The 15,480-nt window shown below is 55.8% G+C and overlaps 1 protein-coding gene across 10 annotated transcripts in view; it reads right to left on the bottom strand.

Annotated features, from left to right (window-relative positions):
- CRTC1 (CREB regulated transcription coactivator 1) overlaps positions 1-14,854 on the bottom strand; it is an 80,173-nt gene extending 65,319 nt beyond the window's left edge. For 7 of the 10 annotated variants that reach the window (XM_067733305.1, XM_067733308.1, XM_067733311.1 and 4 more), the window contains exon 1: positions 14,673-14,852. In XM_067733305.1, the coding sequence (XP_067589406.1) occupies positions 14,673-14,798 (126 nt within the window). In that variant the 5' untranslated portion in view covers positions 14,799-14,852. Of the gene's footprint in view, positions 1-14,672 lie in introns of all 10 variants that reach the window. The other 3 variants (XM_067733310.1, XM_067733307.1, XM_067733314.1) reach the window with 3 other exon arrangements.
- Between the last annotated feature and the right edge of the window lie 626 nt (positions 14,855-15,480).

Raw genomic sequence — 15,480 nt, 5'->3', positions numbered from 1 at the left:
CACACCCCCAAAAAATGGCAGCAGGGATTCGAACAGATATTTGTACAGCCATGTTCAGAGCAGCATTATTCACAACGGCCAAAAGGTGGAAGCAACCCAAGTGTCCAATAAATGGGTAAACAAACGTGGTCCATCCATACGATGAAATATTATTCAAGCTTAAAAAGGAAGGAAATTCTGACATATGCTACACCACAGACAAACCTTGAGGACATTATGCTAAGTGAAATAAGCTAGTCACAAAAGGACAAATATTATGAGTCAGTCCATTTACACGAGGTCCCTAGAGTAGTCAAATTCATAGAGACAGAAGGTGTTTAATATGGGAACAGAGTTTCGGTTTTGCAAGATGAAAAGAGTTCCAGAGATGGATGGTGGGGACGGTAGCACCACAATGTGAATGTACTTAATGCCCCCGAACTTAAAAATGGTTAAGATGGTGAACCATTACGTATATTTTCCCACTTTATTTATTTACTTATTTGGCCACGTCACGCGACTTGCGGGATCCTAGTTCCCTGACCAAGGATCAAACCCGGGCCCGGGCAGTGAAAGTGCTGAGTCCTAACCACTGGACCACCAGGAAATTCCCTCCCACAATTTTTAAAAAGGAAAAATACAAAAAGAAAATTAGCATTTCACTCCTATGGAATTCCTGCCCAAAACACACCACCGTAACCCCATGGCAAGAAAACAGACAAACCGCCCTGAATGAGATTCCACAAAAAGACTGAGCAGTTCTCTTCAAGAGGTGAAGGTCATGGACACTGAGGAAACCCTGAGCATCATGGATTGGAGGAGACTGAGGTGACCCAACGACTAAATGCAACGTGGGAGCCTGGACAGAACCTAGGCCCAAAAAAGGTCACTGAGGGACATCTGGGGAAATCCAAACGCAGACTGGAGTCTAGCTGATAGACCTGTGACAATGCTGCTGTCCTGGTCCTGTGACGCCGTTCATGGTGAGGGGCTATGGAAACTGTACTGTCTTTGCAACTTTTCACTAAATCTAAAACTCTCTCAAAAGAAAAAGTGAAAAGAAATGAATATCCCTCCCCCCCAATAAAACTGAACAGACAATTCCTAAACTGTTTCTTGGCACCTGTCACATGTCAAGCCAGGGCACATGGGTGCAAAGTGTAAGACCCTGCCCCATGGGGCACCCTGATGCCCCCCGGCACGAGGCTAAGCGCTTAGGGTGGGCACGTCATCTAATCTGTACAACTCTACACATGGAAAAACTGAGGCACAAGAGGAGGAGTCATTTGGAGGAAGCCGGCAGAGGCAGGGCTTTGAGCCCCAATAATAGCCACTTAGACTTGCAGGGTGGGGGCGTCGCCATGGGGAGGGCTCTTGGGCACAAGTGACCCCCAGAAGGCCCCTGCTACTGACCCTCAGGGCTCCTCCCTCTGCATCTGTTGAGCCAGCAGGGATGAAATTAGCATCTCCTTGGCACCTTGGCTGCTGGGCCCATAAATCACTCCTGAGGCTGTGCATTGATTCTGTGATGGTTTAATGAGCCGCTCCCATCCTAATTACAGCTATCAAAGCCCTCCTGCTTGGGAGGACAGCAGGGATCAAGACAGCACAATGCTCACGGGTACAAAAGGACCCACGGAGGAGGGCCGCAGGAGTTTGTCTCTTCTGAACTTGATCACTGAACTTGATCTCAATGTGAGAGAGGCTCTTTAGCCGGCAGGGCATGGACACAGCAGCCCCCTGGACCTTCCGGCAGGGTGGACAGATCTCGGTCTTTGTGGGGCATGCTCCACCCCCCACCCCCACCCCGGTGTCCCCAGCCCGAGGACTGGCCAGCCCTGCAGAGCCAGCCCTGGGCACTCTGCCTGGCTGGGCTGACACTTCCTCCCTGAGATTTCCAGGCGAATGACCAGCTGGCATGCACCCACCCACCCTCCGCGCCCAGGTGAGCTGTTGTCAGATGCACGGAGGAAAAGGGAAGTGCTTTGGGTTTTCTGTTTTCAATCCTCATCAAAGTTTTGAGACATAAACAATTTCTTTTATTACTGAAAAAAAAAAAGGGTGGCAAGGTATGTCCCTGCAACCCCAGCTGGCAGGGAAGGGCACACCTCAAAAGCTCTCACAGGGCTTCTCCCATCATGAGCGTCCTTGCGGGAGCAGGGCAACTCAGGAGGGACCACCGAGCTCCCAGGCTGGATCCAGGAACAGAGGCTCAAATGCTCAACAGCCAACAAGGGAAAAGATCTGTCCTTCACAGCAGAGACTGACCCCTCTGGATAGAATGCCGTGCCCCGGCTGTGGGGTGAAACCCCCGTGACCAGTGGGGTGTCAGGATGGGACCACCTGACAGAGAAGGAAGTTCACATAGGAAATTAGGACTCAAGGTCTCTTCTCTGCTGCAGAAATGCCTTTCCTCATTATGGGGGCCACCAGAGCATAAAGTGAAAGCTATTTAATATAAACCTCCCCCATCCCCACCCTGGGGAATCAGATTCCCGATTCTTGGGTGAAAGAACTTCTGCCAAGTCAGCAAGTCCTGGTCTGTAAGGAGTCAGCGTTCATTCCCTCAGCACCCACCACCCCTTGGGGATGCCTGCCCTGGTTCCCTCCCAGGGGACTAGTCCACCCCAGTCCCCTGCATCCCCTGCCCTCACTCTCCCCAGGCCTGTGCCCATATGGTGGCTGGAGGGATCTTTGCTAAACCTACATCACACATCACTGCCCTGCTCATAACCTTTCTGGAGCACCCCACCACCCCAGAATCGGACTCTGACCCCTCACGGGGGCCCATGACACATCACCCACGGAGTTCGGCCGGGCTCTCCCCAACAACAGGCCTCACATCTCCCAATCCCATGGCTCACCCTTGTGCCTCAGGGCTCAGCCCAAACGCCACCTCCACCAAAGGGCCCCCCTACTCCCATCCCATTTCACTCTCTCAGAGCCATGACTTTGGGGCCAGGGACCAGCTGGCTGCTGGCATGGTTTCCCCACTTGTTCTGCAAGGTATCCCCAGGGCCCAGCACAAAGTAGGTGCTCAATAAATACTGACTGAAGGGCTAGACTTTCCAGTCCAAACCCTGGCCACTGCAGGGAGACCTCATTGCGTGGTCCGGTGCTTCCTACGTTCCCCAGCCCAGGGTACCTGCAGGGCCGAACAGGCACCACACTGCCCCAGGCCCGCCCTCCAGAGCCCACAGGGGTCTGCCAGTCCACTCCAGACCCCTGCATAGTCAATACAAACTCCAAGTTTCTCCCTAAAACTGTTCAGAAAACTGTAGCTCTGGGAAGATCCTACTACCCACCTGGCTCTGTAGCCACTCGGCACCCGGTACACGTTCCCAGATGGAAAACGGGACCCCACGCCAATTCCCACTACTTAAGGGGAGAAGCCTGACTGTGTGGTGGGAGACTGGCCCTTTTAGAGGACACTTGCACCCAGAAGATTCTAAAATGAACTAGAGCTAGGCCTGCCCTCGGGGGGGTCACAGTCCAGTATCTGCTTAGTGCCTGTTGAAAACCCACTCCGTGCCTGCTGACTGTCTGCTGTGCCCACTCCATGCCTGCTGCCAAGCGCCTGCTGGGTACACCCTGTGTGCCTGCTGAATGCCTGCTGGGCACCCACCGATGGTTCACTCTGTGTCTGCTGGGCACCTGCTGGGTATACCGGGTACCTGCTGAGCAGGAGCTGAGTGTCTGCCGTTTGCCCGCCCAGTGCCGCTGAGTACCGCCGTGCGTTCACTGTGCGCACGCCTCCAGAATCCTAGCAGCGGCAAGCACGCATCTACGTGCGAGCCCCATTCCGGACACGCTACCTGGGTTAACCCGTCTAGGTCTCACCACAAGCCTGTGAGGCAGACACCACTGTGACCCCCGCTTCACCGAGAGGGAGAAGAGCCCAGAGGGGACTCCCAGGTCTAAACTCACTCAGGAGGAAGCAGGGAGAAGCCCAGCAGCATGGTCCCAAGCTGGGTACCAGGTGCTACAGGACCCCCTCACCCCAAGCACTTCCTCCCCTCCACGCCCATCTGAGAACCCTGAGGAGGAAGCCCCGGCCGCGCCTCATTTCCATCTGGCAAATAATAAATATTGACTCTCTCTGAATCCTTGGCCCGAGAGGCAAGCAGTGGCTTCCTTGTTTGCGCACCTGGACCCCCAGCCAGCCGGCGGCACCAGAGCCACCCCTGGCCAGGGCAGGGCACACCCACCTCTGCTCTGGGGGTAGGGCTGGACATGGTGGAGGGAGGGAGGCGAGGAGAGGGGGTCGGAGACGCCCCAGCCAGAAATGGGGGGGGCTAATCCATCCTACAAGCTCCAAGATGATGTGAGACTCTCCCATCCCCACCCCTTTCTCACTGGTTCCCCCACCTCGCTCTCCTTCCTGCTCACCTCTGAGTAAACCCTGTCATTATTACCTCTGAAATGTCCCAAATCGGCCTTCCCTCTGTCCTCACCGTGGCAGAGCCCAAGGTGCTACAGTCCCCTCCCTGCTGCAGGGGGTTCAGAGACAGACACACAGGTGGGGCAGGCACAGGGAGGAATACAATGAACGCCTGATTTGCAAAACACCAGGGATGACCGCCATGGTCATCAACAGATGTATATGAATCGAAGCTCAGCCTCCAACAGGGTCCCTTATGGCTGCATTAAGAAAAATGTGGGCCCCAGATTCAGACACAGGGTCGATCCCAGCACCTCCACACACAGCAAACCACCTGACCTGTCACGCCTTGGTCTCTCATCTGTGCACCAGGGGAAGCAACAGGCTCTTTCTTGGGGTGACTGCCACCACTTGCTGGGTGTAGGCACCTGGGCTCTAGCAAGCATGGCCCCTGCCACTCCCGCACCTTCGTGTCACTCACGTCACCGTCCTGCTGGAACCTTCCATGACATCCCGTGGCCCACAAACAGGGCCTGGCCTAGGGCCCTCCATCACCCGCCCCGCCTCCCTCCCCAGCCCTCTGCCCGTGCAGTCTATGCTCCTCAAGCCCTTCCCTCCACGCACAGGGTTCCAGCAGCCTGGAAGGCTCTGCCCCACCCCGACCGGCTGGCCAACTCCCAGAGCCGCATGAGACAGGGGAAAACGTGTGGCGACCTGGGTCTGTCCAAAGGGGTCAAATCCCAGCTCTCCCACCTCGAATGTTCTGTGACATTTGCTCTCTGAGCCGTGGTTTCCCCCTCAGTAAACCCGGGAGGATGCCGTCAGCTGCCTGGGGTGTTGCTTTGTCGCCAGGCTCAAGGTCTGCACCTCAAGGAACCGGGGGCCTCTACCGACCCCTTCTCGCCTGCACAATCCTGGCACGCGGGGGAGCACAGGAGCGGGGCTTCTCGGCCTCGGCACCCACCGACATCAGGGGCCTCGTGCACACTGCAGGGTGTTGGGCAGCACCCCTGGTCTCCGTTCACCAGATGCCAGGAACACCCACCGCCCCAAGTCATGGCAACCCAAGATGCCCCCAGATGCTGCCCAAATGCCCACAGAGGCGGAGCAGGCCGGGGTGGGCGCCCTGGAGCACCCATTTTTGACGCTTCCCCACCACTGCACTCGGGCCGGTCTCTCCCCAGGCCAGGCCCCACCCCTGACATCCGCATGGCATTTTCCAGAGGGTCCCTGTTTAAAAAGAAATCCCCAGCACCAAGGACTCTGAATCCCAGCCCCTGAGGCGCCAGTACCCTGTCTCACGGAACAGCACGGAAGGCAGCCTGTACCACTGAGCTGAAACCAGAAGCTCCCGGCGCCGAGAGCGGCAGAGGAGGCCCAGCACTCAGCCTTCGGGACGCCCGCAACGGCCCAATTCTGACCCACAGTAACCTAAGTGACCCCGAGCAGGACCAGATGGCCCACTGCATGGACAAGAGTCACCTGGCACTCTGCCCCCGAGCCAGCCTTGGGGACAGTGACAGCAGAACCCTCCCTGGTGGTACGGACCGACAATTACCACCAGGCCACCAACCAAGGGCCAGACAGCCCACTTACCCCTCTGACGGAGGCCAACCCTATCCCTCCACCTGGCACAGCCCTGGTGACCCCGGTGTCCGGGCCTCCCAGCAAGGCCCACATGGCAGGGTCCTCAGATCCCCACTCAGAACTCAGGTCCCCACCCAGACCTCCAGAAGCAGGATCTTGGGGGAGCCCAGAGTCTGCATCCTTTAGTTCCAAGGTGGTTCAGAGACCCCCAAGAGTGACAGAACCACTGCCCACCATCCTCCCAACCTTCCTTGTTGCTCTTGTTCAGTGGGGCTCAAACTGTGGGTGACAGCCATTGGCCCAGGGCCAGCAAACTCCTGTAAAGAGCCAGATGGTAGATATCTCCACCTCTTTAAGCCATCAGGTCTCTGTGGCAATGACTCAACTGCCACAGACAAGGCATGAATGAATGGGCGTAGCTGTGTTCTAATAAAATTTATTTACAAAAAAACAGGTGTAGCTGGCTGAGCCCTGGATTACTGGGTTATGAAACCAATTCAGTGGGTCGCTGGCATTTTATAATAAACAGAAGGGAACCAATTATATCAACTTTGCACACACACGGGGAGGGCTGGACTCCTTGGAGAAAACTGTTTCAATTGCATGTTTGTTGGTGGCTGCTGTTATGACACGAAACACAAATTTCTAACAGTGGGTCACAGTCAAGGAAATGAAAAGGCGGCCTCGGAACTAAGCCCTCAGCTTCCATGCCTGTCCCTCAGCCAGTGACACCCGCCCCTCACCCAGCCACAGACCCCCCTGGTTCCACACCTACTGCAGGTCCAGCAAGCCCTCCTGGATTCCCCGGAGCAGGTGGGCCCCAGCACCGCACACCCTGCACACCGGCCACCACCTGGTGAATCAATATGCCCGGCAATTCCACTCCCGGGCATGTGCCCACAAGGTGAAAACAGGGGCTTGTGCAAATACCTGCACACACATGTTCACAGCAGCACCATTCATGACAGTGAGAAAGCGGAAACAGGCCATATACCCATCAACAGGTAACAGATAAACTAAATGTGGTCCATCCACACAACGGAATGTTATTTGGCCACAAAAAGGAATGACACTCTGACACGTGCTACGAAGTGGATGAACCTCAAACACATCATGCTGAGTGAAAGAAGCCAAACACAAAAGGCCACATGTTGTATGGACCCGTTTACATGAAATGTCCAGACACGCCAATCCACAGAGACAGAAAGTAGATTAGTGGTTGCCAGGAGATGGGGGAGGGGAGGATAGGGAGTGACTGCTAATGGGGACTGGATCTCCTTCTGGGGTGATGGAAATGTTCTGGAACTAGACAGAGGTGATGGCTGTACAACACTGTGAATGTGCTAAATGCCACCGAAATGTGTATTAAAATGGTTCATTTTATGTGAATTTCACGTCAATTTTTTAAGGCTTTTTTTTCAAAGCAAGGTCACTCCGCATGGTTCCCGGGCTGGCCATGAGCTTTAGGAGGGTTCTCTACACAGGACCCCGGGCTGGCAGGGCCACTCAGCAGTCCCCTGTGGGAATAGAACCAGGGCTCTCCAAGAAAGCCTCCTTCCAAAGGACAACTGGACCAATTAACCCAGAAGCGTGTCCCGTGCCAGCCACAGAGACTTCGGCACCCAGCCTGATCTAGACCATGGCTTTTATGGGAAAAGCGCCATGGGCACCACACAAAGGTGTGTGTGATGGTGTCCCAAGGCTGCCGCCTCCAAGACGAGGACAATTAGTGACAGGAAATATGGAGTCCAGGGTCCAAGTCATCGGAGAAACAGGGGCGTGGCTGGAGAAACTGAGTCACGTTTCGGAAAAACCAAGGCCCACATGGGGCCAAGCAGGCTCTGGCGAGCTACTGAAGGTTCTAGTTTGTGTTCTTACTTCCTTGTTTCGGACACAGCGCGTGTGCTCATCCCAGAGCTACACGTCAGTTCTGCCTCTTCCCAGCTGGGATGCGGCACTGGGCCTCAGCTTCCCCATGGGCACAATGGCAAAGCCGACCTTCCTCTCCGGTAGGAGGGGCTGAGCCACAAGAATGGGGTTGAGTGAAAGCCACACGGTGCCCAGCAGGGGGCAGGACCCGAGAGTGCAAAGGACAGACTTTACCCCTGACCACACTGTGACCATACTCTTGGTCAGCTCCTGACAAGACGCCCCCTCCTGCCCCAGGGCCTTTGCTCTAGCTGCTGTTTCTCAGGCTTGTTCACCATCACCACCAGGCCCAGTACAGAGCGAGAGTCCCCAGGTCCTGACAATGGGTGTGTGACGGATCCACTCAAGGCCTCGAGGGGAACACGACCTGCCAGAGAAGGACACGTGTGCACATCTGCAGACAACCCTCAGGCCCACCACCCCGAAGCGGGTTCCGCACGGTACCTGGACTCCGCGGGCTCTGTCTCAGCCCAGGAGAGTGTCCACCAAATGACCGCCAAAGGCGGGGGGGTGCATAAAACAACACAAATTCATTTCTGCACAGCTCGGGAGGCCAGACATCCAAAATCGAGGTGTCGGCAGGGCCATATTCCCTCTGGAGGCCCTAGGGGAGGACCCTCCCTTGCCTCTTCCAGCTTCTGGGGGCTCCACGCATCCCTGGCTCGTGGCTGCAACACTCCAGTCTCTGCCTCCGTCATACATGGCCTCTCATATGTGAGTCCGGGTCTTCTCTTTTCGTGAGGACGCCAGTCATCTGACCACCCTAAATCCAGGACAACGTCATCCTGAGATCCTTACCCTACTCACAGCTGCAGAGACCTTTTTTTCCAAATAAGGTCAGAGTCGCAGGTCCTGGGAGTCAGGATGTGGGCATATCTTCTTAGGGCCCCCATTCAACCTATTATCGGGTGTGGCAGATCACGAGCTGGAGGGCACTGAGACTGCTGGGGCCTTCTGGAGATGGGGTGCAGTGTACCCCATCCTCTCAACAGAGCAGCTCGGCGAGTCCTGCGTGCGTGTGTGTGTGTTAAGGCTGCAGATGGCACCAGACACTTGAAGCAGCCGGCACAGAGGCAAATGGTGCCAAAGCCCAGGATGGAGGCCAGGACTGGGGGCGGCCTCCACGCTCAGCTAACCCGAGCCCCCGCTGCACGGTGCCTGTGGCCCAGAGGCCCGTTTTCCAACAGCCTGTGCAGAGCCACCCCCGTCACAGGGTAGGGCCGGGAGAACACCCTCCTTGAGCGCAGCCAGAGCTGGCAGCCCTGGCTGGGCCACCGTGGACTGCTTTGCACGCGGGCTTTTTCTGGCCCCGGTGCTGCTCCCTGGGATGCTCAGTGATCAGTTACAGGCAGAGCCTCCTGTGCCCTGAGCCCCTGGCAAGTGGGCGACGCGCCCCCATCGCTTCCCCTCACCTCCCACATCCGGTCCACCCACACGTCCAGTCATCTCTGCTGGCAAAATCCACCGCTCCGGCCACTGCCACGGCCACCTCCCTGCTCAAGCCACCTTCTCCATTCCCCAGCCGGGATGCTACAGCGGCCTCGCACCATCTGCCTGCTTCCCTTCTCACCCCCTTGCCCACTCAGCTCACAGCCATCTTTGTAAGACACGAAGCATCCTTGAATGATTACATGGAGAGTTACCATTTGAGAGTGACCAGCAACTCCACTCCTCGGCGTATACACCCAAGGGAAAGGAAGACCCGCATCCACACAAGCACTGGGACACAAACGTCCGCAGCAGCACTAGTCACAGTAGCCAAAAAGGTGGAAACATCCCGAGTGTCCACGGATGAACAGATGGATACGCGAAAGGCAGTGTACCCACACCACGGAGTATTATTCAGCCTTAAAGAGTAATGAAGTAATGGGCAGTGGTGGCTACATGACACTGTAAACGTACTTAATACCGCTGATCTGTACACTTATCAATGGTTAAGATGGTAAATTAGGGACCTCCCTGGTGGTCCAGTGGGTAAGACTCTGAGCTCATGCAGGGGGCCTGGGTTTGATCCCTGGTCAGGGAACTAGATCCCGCATGCCGCAACTAAGAAGTCCGCACCCTGCAACTAAAGATCCCACATGTCGCAACGAAGATCCTGAGCGCCTCATCTAAGACCCGGCACAGCCAAAATAAATAAAATAAATACATAAATGTTAAAAAAAAATGGTAAACTGTATGTTTTGTATATTTTACCACAATTCTTAATAAAGAAAGGAAGGACTGATACACCCTACAATATGCATGAACCTCGGAAACATCACGCTGAGCAAAAAAAGTCAGACATAAAAAGCTACGTGTTATATGATTCCATTTATATGAAATGTCCAGAACAGGCAAATCCACAGAGACAGAAAGTAGATGAGTGGTTGCCAGGAGTGTGGGAGGGGGAATGGGGAGTGACTGCTAAGGGGACGGGGTTTCCTTCTGGGGTGATGGAAATGTTCTAAAATTGGTGATGGTTGCACAACTCTGTGAATATGCTAAAAACCACTGGATGGTACACTTTATTTATTTTTTTGGCCGTGCCACGCGGCTTGAGGGATCTTAGTTCCCCGACCAGGGATTGAACCTGTGCCCCCTGCAGTGGAAACTCGGAGTCTTAACCACTGGACCACCAGGGAAGTCCCTAGATGGTGCACTTTTCTTTTTTCTTTTTTGGCTGCGTTGGGTCTTCGTTGCTGCATGCAGGCTTTCTCTCTAGTTGGGGTGAGTGGAGGCTACTCTTCATTGAGGTGCGCTGGCTTCTCTTGGTGCGGAGCACGGGCTCTAGGCACACGGGCTTCACTAGTTGCGGTGTGTGGGCTCAGTAGTTGTGGCGCGTGGGCTCAGTAGTTGTGGCTCGCGGGCTCTAGAGTGCGTGTTCAGTAGTTGTGGCGCATGGGCTTAGTTGCTCCGCGGCACGTGGGATCTTCCTGGGGCCAGGGCTGTCCCCTACATTGGCAGGCGGATTCTTAACCACTGTGCCACCAGGCAAGTCCCAGTACACTTTAAATGAGTGGTTTGAATGTATTGGGAATGATATCTCAATAAAGCTATTACAAAAACAAGCAAAGGATCAGGCCACTGACCATCACAGACCCTCCCAGGGCCCCTCCCTCAGGGGCCAGCCGCATCTCTCCTCTCTCTCTCTCAATATGCCAGCCTCAACCTCGCCAAGCCCTTCCCACCTCGGGGCCTCTGCACCTGCCTCCCTCACAAGGGACACCCTTCCCCAGCATGGGGTGGGGGTGGGGGGCGCGGGGGCCTCTGTCTCACTGTCCAGGTGCCAGCCTCCCGCCCTAGCCAGTCCTAGCACATTGCTTTGCTTCTTCTGAGAGCATCGGCCTCATTTATCTGTAGCAATTCTCTCCTGTCTCCACTAAAACCATGCCGGCTCCCCAAGAGCATGGCCCTCACATGCCTCATATGCTGCTGGCTCCCCAGTACCTAATACAGTCCCTGGGACGTGCTGGGCAAATAAAAATGTCATTTTGTGGAATAAGCAAGCTACCCTTGCTCACAGATCAGGATTCTGAGACCCAGAGAGGTTAAGAAACCTGCCCGAAGTCACACAGCAGAGCACCACAGCCCTCTCTGCACATCAGGCTGCCCATGTCTGAGGACGAGAAAGGAGCATTCGTGCACTCACCTCTCTACCCTGCGACCCAAAAGTGGACGTCACACCCCATCCGCCACCCGAACTAGCCCTTGGGGTACCTGCCCCTGGGTGAAGTGACAGCATGGATCTACTCATCAGGCTCAACACCTGCTGACCGGCCTTTCACAAGGGAAGGCACTGCGGGTGCACCCATCACGACCGAGGGCCGTGCACAGACACACATCGACACGAGTGTCCCCGCTCGCTCCGGGAGTGGGCGTGCTGACCTGTGGAATTCCCCTGAGAAGAGCAGGTACCAACTGGGCCACGTCCCACCTGTTCTCAGGTGAAACGTTTGTGTCTACCGCAGGCGGAGGCAGCGCAGAAGGCTGCAGCCATAGGAGGGTGAGCAGGAGGAGACCCTGCATCAGGCGGGTTCGCTCACCTGCACCAGACACTGCTGATGTACCACGTGCCATGTGCAATAGCCGGAAAAGGCTGGGAAAGAGCTTGCCCATCCTGGTCTCAGGAGCAGGCAAAGCCACCAGCCTGCCCACAGTGGCACAGCCGTATTGATGGGTGCGGAGTTTTGAACTATCTGCCCGGGTGCAAAGCTCGCACCCCTGCCCACACAGCGTTTCCTTCAAACTGAAGGTATCTCGGCCTTGACACTGCTGACACCTGGGGCCGGATCACTGTCTATGGTGGGAGCCGTCTATGCATCGTAGGGTGCATCCCTGCTCTCTACTCACTAGATGCCAGTAGCAGCCCTTCCCCTAGTCGAGACAACCAAAAATGTCATTGCCAAATGTCCCCTGAGGACAGAATCACCCCCAATAGAGAACACTGCTCTGTCTGTAAAAATCTAGTATAAGTGCACCTCCGCCCAGGGCCCAAGCCCACCCTACCTCCCCAACTCCCGAAGTAAAGGAAGGCAACAGGGCGAGGGAGGAAAGAGATGGGAAACGGTTACCAGGGGCCGAGAGAACTGCTGTCTGCGAATCTTAAAAATCTTTTCTACATCCATCAACCAATGAATGGATAAACAAATGTGGTCCAGCCATACAAAGGAATACTACTCAGCCATAAAAAGGAAAGAAGCTTCCTGATACACGCTACAATGTAGATGAACCTTGAAAACATTAGGCTGAGCGAAAGAAGCCAGACGCAAAAGGCCACATCTTGTATGAGTCCATTTATATGACACGTCCAGAACAGGTAAATCCATAAAGACAGAAAACTTGGTGGCTGCCAGGGGCTGGGGGGAGGAGCACATGAGAAGTGATTGCTAATGGGTGTGGAGTTTCTTTGAGGAATGATGAAAACATTCTGGAATTAGACAGTGGTGATGGTTGCACAACTCTGTAAATGTACTAAAAACCACTGAATTGTACACTTTAAACAAGTGAATTATATGGTACTATCTCAATAAAGTTGTTATTTTAAAGATATCTTTTCAACAACAATTCAAAAACAAACAAACAAAAAGACACCAATAATTCATTTCCAACCCTAAAGCAGAAACCAGGCCTTGGATCACGAAGAACTGTCAAGAACCAGTGTGACCCCTTCTTCTTGTCACACCACATACATTTGACACCTACTGCATGCTAGCACACACTACATGCTGCAGACAAGATGAAGTGGACACTCCTGCACTCAGAAGCCCTGACGTATGGGCAACACTCAAGCCGCGCGCTTTCATTCATTCATTCATTCACCAACCACATCCTGAGCGAGGCCGCAAGCGGCTGGAGCAGGGACAAGCAGCACCTGGCCGACAGTGAGCACCCGACTGATATAGCTGAACAAATGCACGGAAATGAAGACACACATTCTAGTCTTAAGGTCATGATCTCAAAGAGAAACAAGCAACTAATTAAAAAGTAACGTCACCCCAAAAGCCCACCTGAGGAATCAGAAACTGAGGCTCACGGCATGGAGGTAGGTGTGCCTAGGCCAGTCAGATCGGACGTCAAATCCAGAAACCAGCGGGGTGGGTGTCTGCAGCTCCCACTCAACCCCTCCCTAAGGCCCCAGGGTACAGCAGAGGGGTCCCATCGCTCTGCAGGATCGAAGCAGAGATTTACTGCCACCTGTGCAAAGCATGTTCCCCTCCCTGACCCACGAGGAAGGGCTTGCTAGACACACTCCACAAGGGAGGATACCGAGACCCAAGGAGCTTGGCACCTCACGGTGGTCGCCAGAGAGCTGGGGCCCAGAAGAAGGGCCAGGGCCCCCAACCCCAGCCACAACCAAGCCCCTGCTCCAGGCCTACAGCGGCTTCCCAGATGAGGTTAGCAGGTAACCGGGCCTGCTCCTGCACACCAAAAGCACCCAGCCATCTGAAGAACTGTCCCTCCATCCTGGTCCTGAGGGGCCAGGGGCCATCTGTGGCCAGCTGTACCTTGTCCTAGTGGGAGGAACATCACCTGGTCCCCACCATATGGGCTGCATGGGGAAGGGGCAGCTGTCTGCACTCCAAGCTCCAAGACAGCCCAATCTGCCTTCCTGATCCCGCCCAGGTCCCCACAGCGGAGGCCAGACCTTTCCCTCAAGTATCCAAAAGGGAGATACCTATCCCATCTCAGCTCTGCAAGTGGGGGTACCTGTCCTTCCCCCAACACTCAGGCAGTGAGTGCACAGGTGACAGTGATGGAGAGACACCTGTCCCTTCAGGTAGCAATGGTGTGGGGGCAGCTGTACCCCTCAGGTGCCAATGATATAGGAGCACCTATCCCCCCTCCCCAGTTAACAGTAATGCTTGCAAGCAGCACCCAGTTCACACACCTCAGTATCACTGCCCTAGGTAGCAGTGATATAAAGGCACCTATCCCCCTCAGGTAGCAGTGTGGGGACACCTTTCCCCCCCCTCAGGTACCAATGATGTAATGGCACCTGTTCCCTCCATGTAGTAATGATGTAGAGACCCCTGCCCCTACAGGTAACAATGATGTAAAGACACCTGTCCCCCACTTCAGGTAGCAATGATGCAGGGACACCTTCACCCCTTCAGGTATCGATGATGTGGGGGCACCTGTCCCGCCCACGACGCCCGGGGCGTGGGGACACCTGTCCCCACGGGCCGAGCCAAGTCCCGCCCCCGCCGCGCGCGCCCCGCCCCCGCCGCGCGCCCCCCACCCCGTGCACGCGCCAGACACGCGCCTCCTGCCTCCCTCTCCGGCCCAGAGGGGTCGGCGCGGGCAGCCCCCTTACCCGCGCGGCCCGCGTCAGGCTCAGGTCCTTCATGACCTCCTCGAAAGCCGCCGTCTCCTCCGCTTGCTTCTGGTTGTGCAGGGCGATCTTCTCGCTGAATTTCCGCGGATTGTTCGAAGTCGCCATCTTCTCGCCGCCTCCTCCTCCTCCTCCTCCTCCTCCTCCTCCACCTCCTCGCCCCCCCCACTCGCCGGTGCCACCACGCAAGCGCCGGCCGGACCCGCGGGCGGCGGGCAGTGCGCAGGCGCGCCGGCTGTAGTGAGAGCGGCACATGCGCACAGGAGCGGCGCGCGGCGCGGGGGCGATAGCGCATGCGCGCGCCTCGGCGGCGCGCTTAGAGGCCAGAAGGGGAGGCGGGAGAGGGAGGGTGGAGTTTTCGGCGCAGTCGCAGTGAGTCGCCTCCTGGCCCGCTGGACAGCGGCCGTCTGGCTGTTGGGCAAGGGACAGGCTGGGCCGCTGGAGCTCCCAAGAGAGAGACTCCTGGACGCAAACCCTTCCAGGTCACCAAGATGGAGCCAGCACCCATCCCAAGGACAGGTAGCACTCGAGGCTGAGCCTGGGCTCGGACCAGTTCAGCTCAGAGACCAGTTCAGGGCGTTGCTCATCCATGCATGCATTCATTCATTTATGGAGCGCCTATGTGTGCCAAGCGTACTGGGGGAACGGCGTGAGCAAGCAGACGTGGTCCCTGCCCTCATGGGATGCACAGTCGGGGCGGGGGGATGGAACATAACCCACCAACAAATGACCCGAGAACTTTTCAGATGGAGAGAAATGTGATGTGGAAAATAAAACCAGTGATGGGCCA

Source organism: Pseudorca crassidens, chromosome 3 (assembly GCF_039906515.1).
Source record: "Pseudorca crassidens isolate mPseCra1 chromosome 3, mPseCra1.hap1, whole genome shotgun sequence".
Taxonomy (NCBI): Eukaryota; Metazoa; Chordata; class Mammalia; order Artiodactyla; family Delphinidae; genus Pseudorca; species Pseudorca crassidens.
This window is presented reverse-complemented; position numbering and strand designations above follow the sequence as displayed.